The sequence below is a fragment of the Globicephala melas genome, chromosome 1, assembly GCF_963455315.2.
Source record: "Globicephala melas chromosome 1, mGloMel1.2, whole genome shotgun sequence".
NCBI lineage: Eukaryota > Metazoa > Chordata > Mammalia > Artiodactyla > Delphinidae > Globicephala > Globicephala melas.
Window position 1 is genome coordinate 85063693 of NC_083314.1, and position 12524 is coordinate 85076216.

General features: G+C 47.2%; 1 protein-coding gene and 1 pseudogene across 1 annotated transcript; both read right to left on the reverse strand.

Moving 5' to 3' along the window:
- Positions 1-5654: 5654 nt before the first annotated feature.
- On the reverse strand, positions 5655-6743 carry LOC115859812 (WW domain binding protein 1-like pseudogene; annotated as a pseudogene).
- Positions 6744-9282: 2539 nt separating this feature from the next.
- Positions 9283-12253, reverse strand: LOC115859811 (PR domain zinc finger protein 4). The gene has a single exon (XM_030869173.2). The coding sequence runs from the start codon at positions 11927-11929 to the stop codon at positions 9524-9526; it is 2406 nt and encodes an 801-aa protein (XP_030725033.2). The 5' UTR covers positions 11930-12253; the 3' UTR covers positions 9283-9523.
- Positions 12254-12524: the final 271 nt, after the last annotated feature.

Consider the following 12524-nt stretch of genomic DNA (forward strand, 5'->3'; position numbering starts at 1 on the left):
GAAGGAGTAAATAGTAGAAACCCTTTAGTTTTAGATGGTATTCATCCTTAAGCAGAATGGTTCACTGACTTGTGGAATAAAATCCAGAGGGGAGCAAACGCTCATTTTAATTCTTGCGGAAATGAAACAGTTGTATTTTATCTGGTCAGAATTGTGCTGGCTGGCATATATTAAACGTGACAGGCATCCATAAGATACTGGTGGTGAGAGTACCAGCTAGAAGTCACCCCTTGACATCCCTGTCACTGTCTGGATTGTTTTAAAATAATCAGCAAGTCCAAATTTCAAGTTATTTGTAAAATTCCAAGTTCTATGCAGCCTTTACCTTTACTCATTATTTTAAAAAATGAAATTGTCCGAATATGTTTTTCCAATTAGCTGATAATCTAAGTATATTTCGAATTTATATCCTTCTGTGTTTTTGTTAATTGCTTTGGGGTGGGGAGTGGTAACTAATTTTAAACAGTAGATAAAGGATTTTTTGAGCCACATTATTACTATAGGGAAACATCACTGTAGCCTAACTTCTGAGGTATATTTTGAGATAAGTGCTTTTACACGCATTCTTACATGTAGTTCTCACAGGTACCCTGGAAGTGGGTATTCTTCTATCCCCATTTTAAAAAATAGGACACCAAAGTTTAGTTAAGGAGCTTGCCCCAAGGCCATGCTATTAGCCACTTCCTTACAGAGCCTCTCCTTGAACTTTGGAACCAGAAGATGAATCTATTCCTGGCTCAAAGTCAGAAAGCTGACACTGGACAGATCAGGGACTGGAAGCCATTTTGGGGGGACTCCCAATCCAGTTCTCGCCACTACAGTATTTTTAGGAAGCATAAATTATTCAGTGATTCATTTAGATATTTAACCTACACATAGCCAAGCATTCAGATATTTCTGTTATATAGACGTGGCTCAACAAATCCAAGCCAAAAAAAAAAAACCAAGTCCTGCCATTTTATAAATGATCACTAGGTAGCAGCATATTAACACAAAAGCCAAACACAAGGTCCACCTTTTCTGCTGTTTTCATTCTTTTTATTTAACGATATGTAATGGTAATTCGATTTCATTTTATTTTGTGCCTTTCAAATATATGACCATTTTAAACTTTGATAAAGGCACAGTCAGGATGAGAATATAGTAAAGACAAATCTGGTTATAATTGGAAAATTGAAAAGATTTTACAAATTCTTTTGTTGTACCATATTTTATATTACGTTCCAAATGTCACTGGTCTTAAAATATTATCCCCAAAATGGTTCAAATCAGGCCCTCCTTCATCCACTTTTCTTTTCTGGTAAGTGTACGATTCAATACTTTTTTAGTAAATTTATAAAGTTGTGCAACCATCACCCCAATCTAGTTTTAGAACATTTCCATCACCCCCCAAAACTTCCCTCAAATCTGTATGTAGTCAGTTCCCACTAACACCCCCAGCACCAAGGCCACCACCGATCTGCCTTCTGTATTTATAAGTATGCCTTTTGGGACATATCTTATAAATGGAGTATACAATATGTAGTCCATTGCCTCTGTCCCCTTTCATTTAACATAATGTTTTGAGGTTCATCTGTGTTGTAGTGTATATCAGTGTTTCAACCATTTTATTGCTGAATGGTATTCCATTATACTTGGATTGTTTTCCCTTGGGGTTTATTAGGAATCATGTTGTTACGAACATTAACAAGTCTTTATATAGACTTTTTTTTTCTCATTTCTCTTGGATAGATACCTTAAGAGGAATTGCTGGTCAGGTGGTAAGATTATGTGTCAATTTTTAAGGAGTTTCCAGCTGTTTTCCAAAGTGACTGTACCATTTTACATTCCCAAGAGCAACATATAAAGGTTCCAGGTTCTCCACATCCTTACCAACACTTGTTATTGTCTGTCTTTTTTATTATAGTCATTGTAGCAGCTGTGAAGTGTTATCTCAGCTTGGTTTTAATGTGCATTTCCTAATGACTATTGATGTTGAGCTCCTCTTCATGAGCTTATAGCCACCATCTTCCTCTTTCATAATGGTCTTGAAAGCCTTTTTCCTTTAAAGGTTTGTATGAAACTTAAACTAAAACCTAAGCAAAATTGACATTAATTGTTATTAACTCAAGGAGATCAAAGAAATATTAATGTATAATGTTAATGTTTGTAGAATGTTAAGTAATAGAATTGCATATATAATTATAGTCTTTTGAAAAATGTTTTTTTTTTTTGTAGTACGCGGGCCTCTCACTGTTGTGGCCTCTCCCATTGTGGAGCACAGGCTCCGGACGCGCAGGCTCAGCGGCCATGGCTCACGGGCCCAGCTGCTCCGCGGCATGTGGGATCTTCTCGGACCGGGGCACGAACCCGTGTCCCCTGCAACGGCAGGCAGACTCTCAACCACTGCGCCACCAGGGAAGCCCTGAAAAATGTTTTTAACAACAAACTATTAACTCTTTTTAATTGAAGTATAGTTGATGTATAATAATATTATACAAATTACAGGTGTACAATATAGTGATTCACAATTTTTAAAGGTTATACTCTATTTATAGTAATTATAAAATATTGGCTATATTCCCCGTGTTGTACAATATATCCTTGTAGCTTATTTTATACCTAATAGTTTGTACCTCTTACTCCCCTACCCCTATATTGCCCCTCCCCCCTTCCCTCTTTCCACTGGTAACTCCTAGTTTGTTCTCTATATCTGTGAGTCTGCTTCTGTTTTCTTTTTTTCGGGGATCGATTTTATTTGGGCTTCTCACAGTGGTTAGAGCCACCCTGTGTTCAGAACAATCACAGCACAGGAAATGCATCACGGAGACTGCCCAGAAAAGTCTGACCAGCTGAATCTTATTGCTTAAAATACATATTCGCAATAACTTGACAAAGGGTGATGTGCCTCACAGGGGAATGTGTTAGCATTTGCAAATCTTCCGACTGTAGCACCAAACCCTCGACCAACCCCTTTCTTCTCATTCACCTGGAACACCAGACTCCCTCAAATCTCCCCGGCCCCCTCCTGAGTCCTTCAGCTCCCTACTTCCGTCTTTCATCACGCAGGGCAGCCTCATGTAGCAGAGACCAGACTGTGACGCTGGACTCGAGCCCAGCTCCAACGGCTGCGTTTTCTTCTTCTCGTGCCTTTCGCATTGGATGCTGCAGTAAACCCAGCAGTAAACATGTGGACCAGTTCCCCACTCTGACGAGAAGGAATCCTGAGAGGGCCAGAATCCATCCCTTCAACAAGTTAACTCAAGCAGGGTTCATTCTGGTAAAACTTGATCTCCTTTGAGACACTTCAGTGAGTTATTTGGGATAAAAACAAACAAAAAAAATTGGCAGGAAAGGCATCTGAGGGCTGCTGGCACACTCCTGCCCACTCTCGCCACATACCAGCCACGCGCTGAACCTCAGCAGAGGGAGGTAAGCCCTACGACACTATGGTGGCCGCCAAACCCTCCTGGCAATTCTGGGCAGGGCTGACGTCTGAGCCACAGCCAGTCCGAGCTGGACACTGAAGATCCAGTCCAGCTTCTGTCGGAGGTTCCACCTTGGCCTTCTGTCCCGAGCTGTTGTGGACACCCCCGGGGGCTGAGGCCGAGGGCCAGGAGCAGCTGAGGGAGGCAGATAGGCTCAGAGCACGTTTCTGTTTACAGGGAGCAGAACACAGGCCTCCGAGTGTCCACGGAGCAATGTGCAAATTGCAGTGATGGGTAAAGTAAAACCTCTACTTGGAGCACAGTATCTCTGGCAAACGTGGGGACTGCCGCTGACAGCGCTGCTGAGTACACCCAAGTGCACAGACATTTGCTCAGCAAACAGTAAATGCGTAAAAGAAATTACCTTGAGAGGGCTGCGCCTGCTCCAAACGCGTGGGTAACGTGAGCAGAGAGGCTGCCGTTCAAAGTGTAATCACAGGAAAACAGGGCTGCGGGCTCACACACAACAGACACACACAGGTTATCCAAAATGTCGCTGTATACAGACTGCACTTTATTCAACGTGGATTTTGGTTTTGTGGACTCCAAACTCAGACACTCGTTCACCTCACAGCCTTGGATTTGTCTATATTATGTGTAAGTGTATATATACATATATATACACACATATATACATGTGTATTCATATATATACATATATATATACACACACACACACATATATATATATATATACCTTCCTTTCTTACCATAACATCAATGCCTAGTCTGAATATCATCGTTCAAGAGTGGGGGAAGAACCAAACTCTTCATATGAACAGGGCTGGATGGGGAATGTTAGTTTCAGCAGTTTGCTTTCTCCATTCAGATTATTCCTGTCAAAGCTCAACTGGTTTTTGAAGCCAAACTACAACAATAAGGATCCTGTGGTCCTTCAGGATGGCTGCCTTTGCCCTCCTACCTGGGCCACTTAGACACTTTACATAGGCTACAAAAATTAGTTACCCCACTCAAGGCGGGGCGGAGCAGGGAAAGGACACGAAAACCACAGATAACCAAGGCATTTTTTCCAAATGGTCAGTTTGAAAAAACAAACAAATAAACAAAACAACTTACTCAGACTCAAGAGAAAATACTGTGTGAGAGTCAGGCTGCGGAACTGCCCTTTCTCAGGACCCACAGCTTCCTCATTTGTTCGTAGAGAACAGAGAGACGTGAAGGCCAGCAGATGTGTTCTTGGGATGGGGGAGGGTACTGGTCACCTGTGGACACAGATCAAAGGGCAGAGATGCGGTAAGCTGCACCTCTATCCACTGCCACAGTGCAGGGCCTTCTGCTCACCCACAGAAGTTCCAGAGATAGCCCCCAGCCAAGCCTGCACACAAAACATCTCCTTCTGGCTCAACTGTAGTCAGGACTCTTTGAAGGCCAAGTTGGGAAAAAGCCACAAATTTTCCTTTTCTAAAACAGAATTCTTGCCTGCCCACTGGTCAAGTTCTTATTTTCAGCTCGCTTTTGTTGTTGTTGTTTTTTTAAAAAAAGAAAAAAAACAAAGAGAAGGCAGGTGTAATCTTCCACACTGAACCAGTCCGCGGACAGCCAGGACCTGCTGGGAAGGGGCCCCTCCAGGATGCATCGTGCCACTTTGATCTCATCACCTGGAATTTGAGAGCAAAAGCCCTTTACCAACCCACCACGCAACCGCCGGTCAGCTCTCATCCTCCCACAGGAGGAGCCCAATTCCGGCTGTGGAGACACTGGCAGCGAGGGGCGACAATCCCCGGACCACTGGGGCTTCACCCAGGGCTGAGACCTGCCACCTCTCTCAGACTGAGACGCGGCGAGGTTCTCATCAACTCACACCAGGACATGAATCCACTCCATCACCAAGAGTCACCTCAGGGCACAGTCTCATCCCCTCCTTGGGGGCCTCTGAAACGCACATCTCTCTGACCCAAGCAGGTAGTGACACGTGACTTGAAAAGAGGTAAAGGGGGGCCGGGTGGGGTATGAGGAATGAGTCACAGGACAACTTCTCGGCCCTCCGTGACACTGTATCTAGGGGGGGCGAGGCACCCACACCCCAAACTGTACCTGGAGATGCAGGAAAACGCAGGAGCAGAGGGAAAAAAAAAAAAAAAGGAACACAGTCACTTAATGCTCGTCTCATGGTTCTCCCCTACCCTGGTTGCGTCGCCAAATTCTCAGGCGCAGGCAGGGCCTGCTCTAGCTTGCGGAGCTGCTGCTCCGGGAGTTTGGGGAGTTCTGCTCGTTGATGGTGTTCAGCAGCAGGCAGGCAGGCAACCGCGGCAGGTGAGGGTGCCCGGGCTCCCGGGCCTGCTCCTCGGAGGGCTGACAGAGCCCTTCCTCCTCATCGCCAGGGGGCCGCACGTGGCAGCTGTCGCAGAAGTCCAGGGGCCCGTCCAGAGCATCGTCGATGAGCGCGTTGAACTCTTTGAGGTCGTCATCATGGTGGCCCCAGTTGCACACACACCTCGATGCCCGAGTCACCTGTGAAGCGGCGATGTCTGCCAGGCGTCTTGTCTTTGCTGTCAGGGAGGGCGCCGCCCTGCTCGGAGCTGTATTCTTTCAGCAGCTCCTCCTTACATTCGAAATCCTTGTCCAGGAAGGCCCCAGGGTCCACCTCCCCCAGGCCGGCCACAGAGCCGCTGGGCTCCATCCTGGGGGCTTTGGTGGCTGCTGGGTCTGCTGGCATGTTGGAGGGCTCAGGGTCAGCGATGCTCGGGGGTCGCGTGCTGCTTCTGCTGGGCCCGGGCGAGGGGCTGCTCTGAGCCCCTGGGAGCCCCTGGTGGGGTCGGCACCCCGGGGGCTGCCGCCCGTAGGGCCACACTGTGCAGGCAGCTGCTGCTGGAGCTGGAAGGCACTGTATGGTGCGGCAGGAGTCGGAGGTCGGTTCACCACTTCCTCATAAGGAGGTAGTAAATAGTTTGGCAAAAACCTGAAATGAAATGGCAGCGCTGAGTAATGGTGGGCTTCCCGGTAGGCGATCAGGTGGATTTCATATTGCCGCTGCTGGGCCTGACGGCGGTGCTTGGCTCGGCGGTGGTGGCACACGCAGCAGCAGCTCAGGAGGATGATGATGGTCCACACGAGCCAGAACCACCAGAATTCATAGTAGTAGCTGCAGCACTGAGACCGTCCACAGCAGTGTCCTGTGTCACAGATGTAGCTTTGATTGTTGGGACCCACGCATGTTTCCTTATCCTGCGGGGGTTCAGCCCTGGCTGACAGGGGGCTGGGCAGCGCCTGGAGGAGCAGGTGCACCACGCCACCCAGGAGCCTTCTCCTCTCCATCCCCCTCCCCCACCTCCTCTTCCCTCTTCTTCCTGCTTCTCATTTGTTATATTTCTTATATTCCATATAAGTGAGATCAGGCAGTGTTTGCCTTTCTCTGACTTATTTCACTTAGCATAATGCCCTCCAAGTCCATCTATGATGCTGCAGATGGCAAAATTTCATTCTTTTTCATGGCTGAGTAGTATTCCATTGTGTGTGTGCGTGTGCGTGTGTGTGTTTGTATAGATATATCTCATCTTCTTTTAACAGACTATTAACTTTTAAGGCTATATTCCATTTGTATACCTCTGAGAGGTTGGGTTGGGAGACCAGAGCAGGTTTCATTTTCTGCAATTCACATGTATTGCTCTTACGACTTAAACAAAAATCTAATAAAGATATTAAAAGCGGATGCAAGGGAAAATAACAGAAGACATGCACAAAATTAATAATAATCCCAATTAAGGTGGAAGGCTTATTGGTAGCTTTTTTCTCTTTTTCCCCATTTTTCTATATGGCCTGCAATGTTATTATTCTACCAGTTGTAGGACCCACATCTCCACACCTGACCACAGCACCTCTTAAACTTGCTTAGTTCTCAATCTAGCTATTTAATGCTGACCTTCCTGTAATTAATCCTTTTTTGTACTTTCTCAATTCATCCCATTTCCTTTCTGGTATCGAATTTCAATTTTATAGCAAGATCTATTTTCCCTTAACTCTATTCTAGCTAGTTTGCTTAATTCTAACCTTATCCTCAACTCCAATTCCAAATATTACTAGAAAGAAGGGACACTTCTCACTTGTTTTGTAAGACGCTTGCCTCTTGAGAAATTAGATCACGTAGAGTCTTAAGGCCACTTGTGGCCCTATACTTGTTTTCTGGCAGTCACTCTGAGTTGCATTTCTTCTGGAAGGCCACAGATGACAGTAGGGTAGATTCCAGGTTCTCAAGTTGAGAATGAATACACTGCCCAGTGCTTCAAAGCCCTCTACCATGATGTTTTGAGCCTCCCTAGAGGCTGGGCTCTTAAGAGCTGAGGAAACTCTGGCAGAGTTCTAGCTAGTTCTCCCTACCTTTCCCTTCTGAGTTAACCTACGTGCTGGAACAGAACAGCCTCTGTTTTCTGCTATTTTTCAGTACTAAAACAGTCTTAAAGAACGCATCAACATTTTTTTTTATTTTATTTTTTAAAAAGTTTTTATTTTAATCCTTCCTAGAGGAATACAGATTTGAATGAAATACATTCATTCCATAAATACATTAGCAGCAAAACCTTCCCACCAAGGTTCTCTCTAGTCCAGCCCAGAGGTCGCGCCTTAGAGCAGGAGAGCATGTTCCATCAACCGTCAACTTCAAGATGTGTTTGCTTCTTGCTGAAAGCAGAAGATGCATGAGAGACAAGGTGAAAAGATCAGATGGGTAGATAATTAAGCTGGGACCCTGAAAACACACCCACATGGTGACCATTTAACCTTCTGCACTTCCCAAATCCTTTGGCATCCACCATGCTTAACTGATGAGGTCCTTCATTGTAGACAACTGGGAAGGCCTAATCTTGCAAATGCACCAATATGTCATCTGTCATTCTGAGTTGGCAACATTTTAATGGTGTCTTGATCCTTTTCATAGGGTAAGCCAGATAGGAAGGATCATTCCCTCCTTCCTTCCCTGGGCCAAGGTACCACTTTGCCAGCTGAGTCCACATGTCCTTGTTATCAGGAGACGATGCAGCAGGCATTACTTGGCTTGCTACACCCCCAGATCCCCTTTGTCTGGGTGCTGGAGGCTTCACTGGAGACAGAGACATGTCTAAACCTACAAAGACCTCTAAGGAACAACCACCAGATCTCTTACCCCAGCTTCAATCAAAGCTAGCTTCTTGGACAGTGGCCCAGGCATCTCTCCTTTTCTTCTCTCCATCAGTGCCTACTGCCTGGCTGCTCCCTTTTTTATCTGTCCTCTAGGTACCTGCTGAAATTTTGGGAAGCAAGACCTACCCTAAACTCCCAAGCAGCCAGGAGAGATTAAGGTAGGTGGTGCTTTAAACTTGTTAGCTGTAGTCAAGAGTAACAAGCTTACGTTGTTATATTCCAGTCCATTCTGGGATGAGCTTAAGTCACAAGTCTGCATAAAACAAAACACCAGAACCATAATCAGGACGACTGTAAGGCAGGGACCAAGTTTAGAGTGCTACCAAATCAGTGGCTTGGGAGAAAAATGGAATAATGAAAGAATTTAAAATAAATCTGATTTGTTTGGGCAGAGAGCAGCTCTGACTCAGGCATAAACGTATCACCCAATTATGTAAATAAAGAATAAATCTCAGGGCTTCCCTGCTGGCGCAGTGGTTGGGAGTCCGCCTGCCGATGCAGGGGACACGGGCTCGCGCCCCGGTCCGGGAGGATCCCACATGCCGCGGAGCAGCTAGGTCCATGAGCCATGGCCCCTGAGCCTGCACATCCGGAACCCGTGCTCCGCAACGGGAGAGGCCACAACAGTGAGAGGCCCGCGTACAGCAAAAAAAAAAAAAAAAAAAAAATCTCAAAAGTTGACACTTTCCTCCCCATACGCCACTTAAAAATAGGATACATGCTCTTTTCTCAATCTTTCTTAAAGTGTTTTCATTAGGATACTCTTCTATAAGTGCTTTATCCGTTCCCATTTAGTCTGTTTTGACTGTTGGCTGGAAGGAAATCAGAAATTATTTTATATAAAAAGCACGGTAGTGGATAACTGGTCATGTGTGTTTTTCCCTTTTGTATTTTCCATCCGAAACAGCTGGCTCCTTTTCCTTTCATTTATGTGTAGACAGAGCCTCGTCCGCGGGATACACAGCACTGCTAACCCGGCAGCCTTCTGCCCCCACAGGGTCCGCGAGCTCCTCCTCCTCCGAGTCGTCTTCCTCCTCCTCCTCCTGCGCTGATGAACTGGACGTGGGCCCTTTGCAGGTTTTCAGGTGTCGGGTGAGATGATATTTGGTTAGATAAGCCTTTGTACACTTTTCACAGACATAATCCCGTTTTCCTTCATGTGAATTGAGATGTTTCTTTAAGTGATTTGTTCTCAAGAACAGCTTATCACACTTGGGGCACTTGATCTGGCGTTCTTGTGTATGGATGAGCACGTGCTGCTTGAGGTCCTGCCTCCGCATGAACAGCTTGTCACAGTAATCACACTTGAGGTTCTTCTCACCCGTGTGGATAACCATGTGGGACTCCAGGTGAGCCTTCTGGGTGAAAGACTTGTCACACAAAGTGCACCTGTAGTTCTTCTGACCTGTATGTATCTTGAGGTGGGTCCGCAGGTTGCTGGGATCACTAAAAGCCTTGCTACAGAAATCACAGTTGTGGGGCTTCATACCCATGTGACCCATAAAGTGAACATGAAGTTTGGAAGGAGAGATAAAAGCTTGGGGGCACATGGAGCACTTCCACTTCCTTTCTTTGCTGTGGCTTGGCCCATGGCTGCTGCTGTGGCCCTGGCTAGGAAGATGGTTATGGATGTGGCTGGTCAGGTGGGCTTTGAACTCTGTATAGGAACTGCACTCCTTGCCACAGTTACAGAGGTGCACATCTGGGTGTTCAGGAACACCAATCTGCTGAGCATAATCCCGGCTGTAATAAAAAAGCAGTTCATTTTCGGGAGGGATATCTTGTGAGGTGCAGAAATAGATTTTTCCATCATGGGGATAAGCCACCAAATTCTGCTCTTCCCGATTCCTGGCTTTGCGCACAAACATCATCCAATTACATTCATTTTCGTCAGTTGTAATGATGCAGAATTCTAGGACACCACTGTGGTATATCTTCCAGATATGATTAACTGCCTTGTCTGTCCATTCTGCTACTTCCATGGAGTGACTTTGCTGGCCAATAAGAGGCCCAAAGCAAGTCCGCACAGGAATGGTTTCTCCAGTCCATACACCAACATCTGCTCCCACAATTGACTGGCGGAGAACAAGCTGCTTTGGGAGAGAAAGCCTCGCTCTGCTCTCTATTGGAGTGTCAGGAACAAAAGTCACCGGTCCGTGATCTGGGCAGTCTGAGGGATAGGCTCGGTCACAGAGAGTGCACCAAATTGTAAACAAGGTTGCCATATTTTCCTTGTTTGAATTGGAGTCTTCCATTTGCAGTGAAGGTGGTACAAAAGAAAGACTGTCTGAAGACACATCTACATGACCTGTCCCCATAGCAACCTCCTGGGTGATGGAGGAGACAGCCACAGGTTCTAGGCTTAGGCCAACTTCATGGAGGGAAACAGATTCTAGGGAGGCGAGGTTGTGTGAGGTAGAGAGTGCCACGCTTACAGAGTTGGTGCTCATGGCCACGGTGTGGATGGAGTCACTGAGGGCACTGTCAGACATTCCGTTGACCCGACTTGCAATGTGGTCTGTCTCCATGACCACAGGGAGCTCCAGGCCATTCCCATGAATGGGTATCACACCACCATGTCCTACAGTTTCTGCTGCAAGGTTGTTGCTCACAGAATCCACAGACAGAGGTTCATGACTTCTGGAGCCATTTGGGATTTGGGTATGCTCGCCTGCAACACCATCCATGGTAAGCTCTTCTGCCATTCCATCTGTAGAGATTGGGCTGGTGACCCTAGAGACGTTCTCCATAGTGATTGTTGTGTCCAAGGCCACCTCATGGCCATCAGTGGGATGAAGACTTTGGGCACCATGTGTGTTCACAGAACGAGAGTCTATTGAAACAATGCCTGGTTCTAATCCAACATTTCCATTGGACTGATAGGGATCTAGCGCCGAAGGGTTATTGGTGATAGATAATGCTGTATTACCATCAACATTTATAGAGTTAGGGTGGATATACTGAGGAGGTGGTCTGTCAGCTAAATAAGATAAAATGCCAGGTAGAATGGTTCTGAAGTAACTGCTCTCAAGGTGGGGGTAAGGTGGTGGAGGTAGGGTGTAGTTTCTTTCAGGTAACCCACACATCACCCCTCGATCCCCAATACCCATTGGGAGCATAAGAGACAAAGCAGAAGGCAGAGAGCTCAGGGAGGGACCCAGGTTTGGAATCGCCACTGGCAGCCCTGGGGCTGGGATGGCATTGTGAGTGGGTGAGGCAGCCAACCCCAGGTGACTCCCTGAGACTGGCAAGGCATTGCTCACAGAGGATGAAGTCAGCTGCTCCATCCCCACTGGGCTCAGGTTCATTTCATTCATCCTGTGATGCATCTGCTGGGGGCCAAGTGTCAGAGGAACGCGCACACGGGTGGTGGAGAACCGGCATCAGGGTTTGCGTTCCAGGGTCACGTGCTACCGCATCTTGCTTACAACCGCTGCACAAACGCGGCCATTCTTCCCCGGGGCCGCCCGGGGCAGCCCAACTTCTTCCGAGGGCCGGCGGCCGCGCACCCCGCCGCGAGATAAGGCATGCCGGGGGACACCCGGGGCCTTTCCTCCAGAAGCTTCGGGAGGGGGGCTACCTAACCTGCCGGCCGCGCGGGGGTCGCGCACGCCTGCCCCACCGCTTTGTTCCTCATCCGGGCAAAGCTCGCCTCGGGGCCCTCCCCGCCAGCACGACCCCCCGCCCCGGGGCCCGCTCGCCTAACGTTTCCCGCCCGGCCCGGCCCAGCCCCCGCATCAACATTTTTATAACGTGAATCAGATTCTGTCTCTCCTTGCCTAAAACTCTTTAGTGGCTTTCCATTGAACTTAGGAGAAAAGTGTAAAGCCTCATCTTTGTTCGCACAGGGCGCCATGTGACCTGGCTCTGCCTATTTCTCCCTCTCACCCCTGCCATCCCGTTCCTCGCCGCCCGTGTTCCAGC

What these genes read in the sequence shown, in the direction of transcription:
- LOC115859811 (XM_030869173.2), bottom strand. Translation starts at nt 11,929, where the DNA reads ATGCATCACAGGATGAATGAAATGAACCTGAGCCCAGTGGGGATGGAG.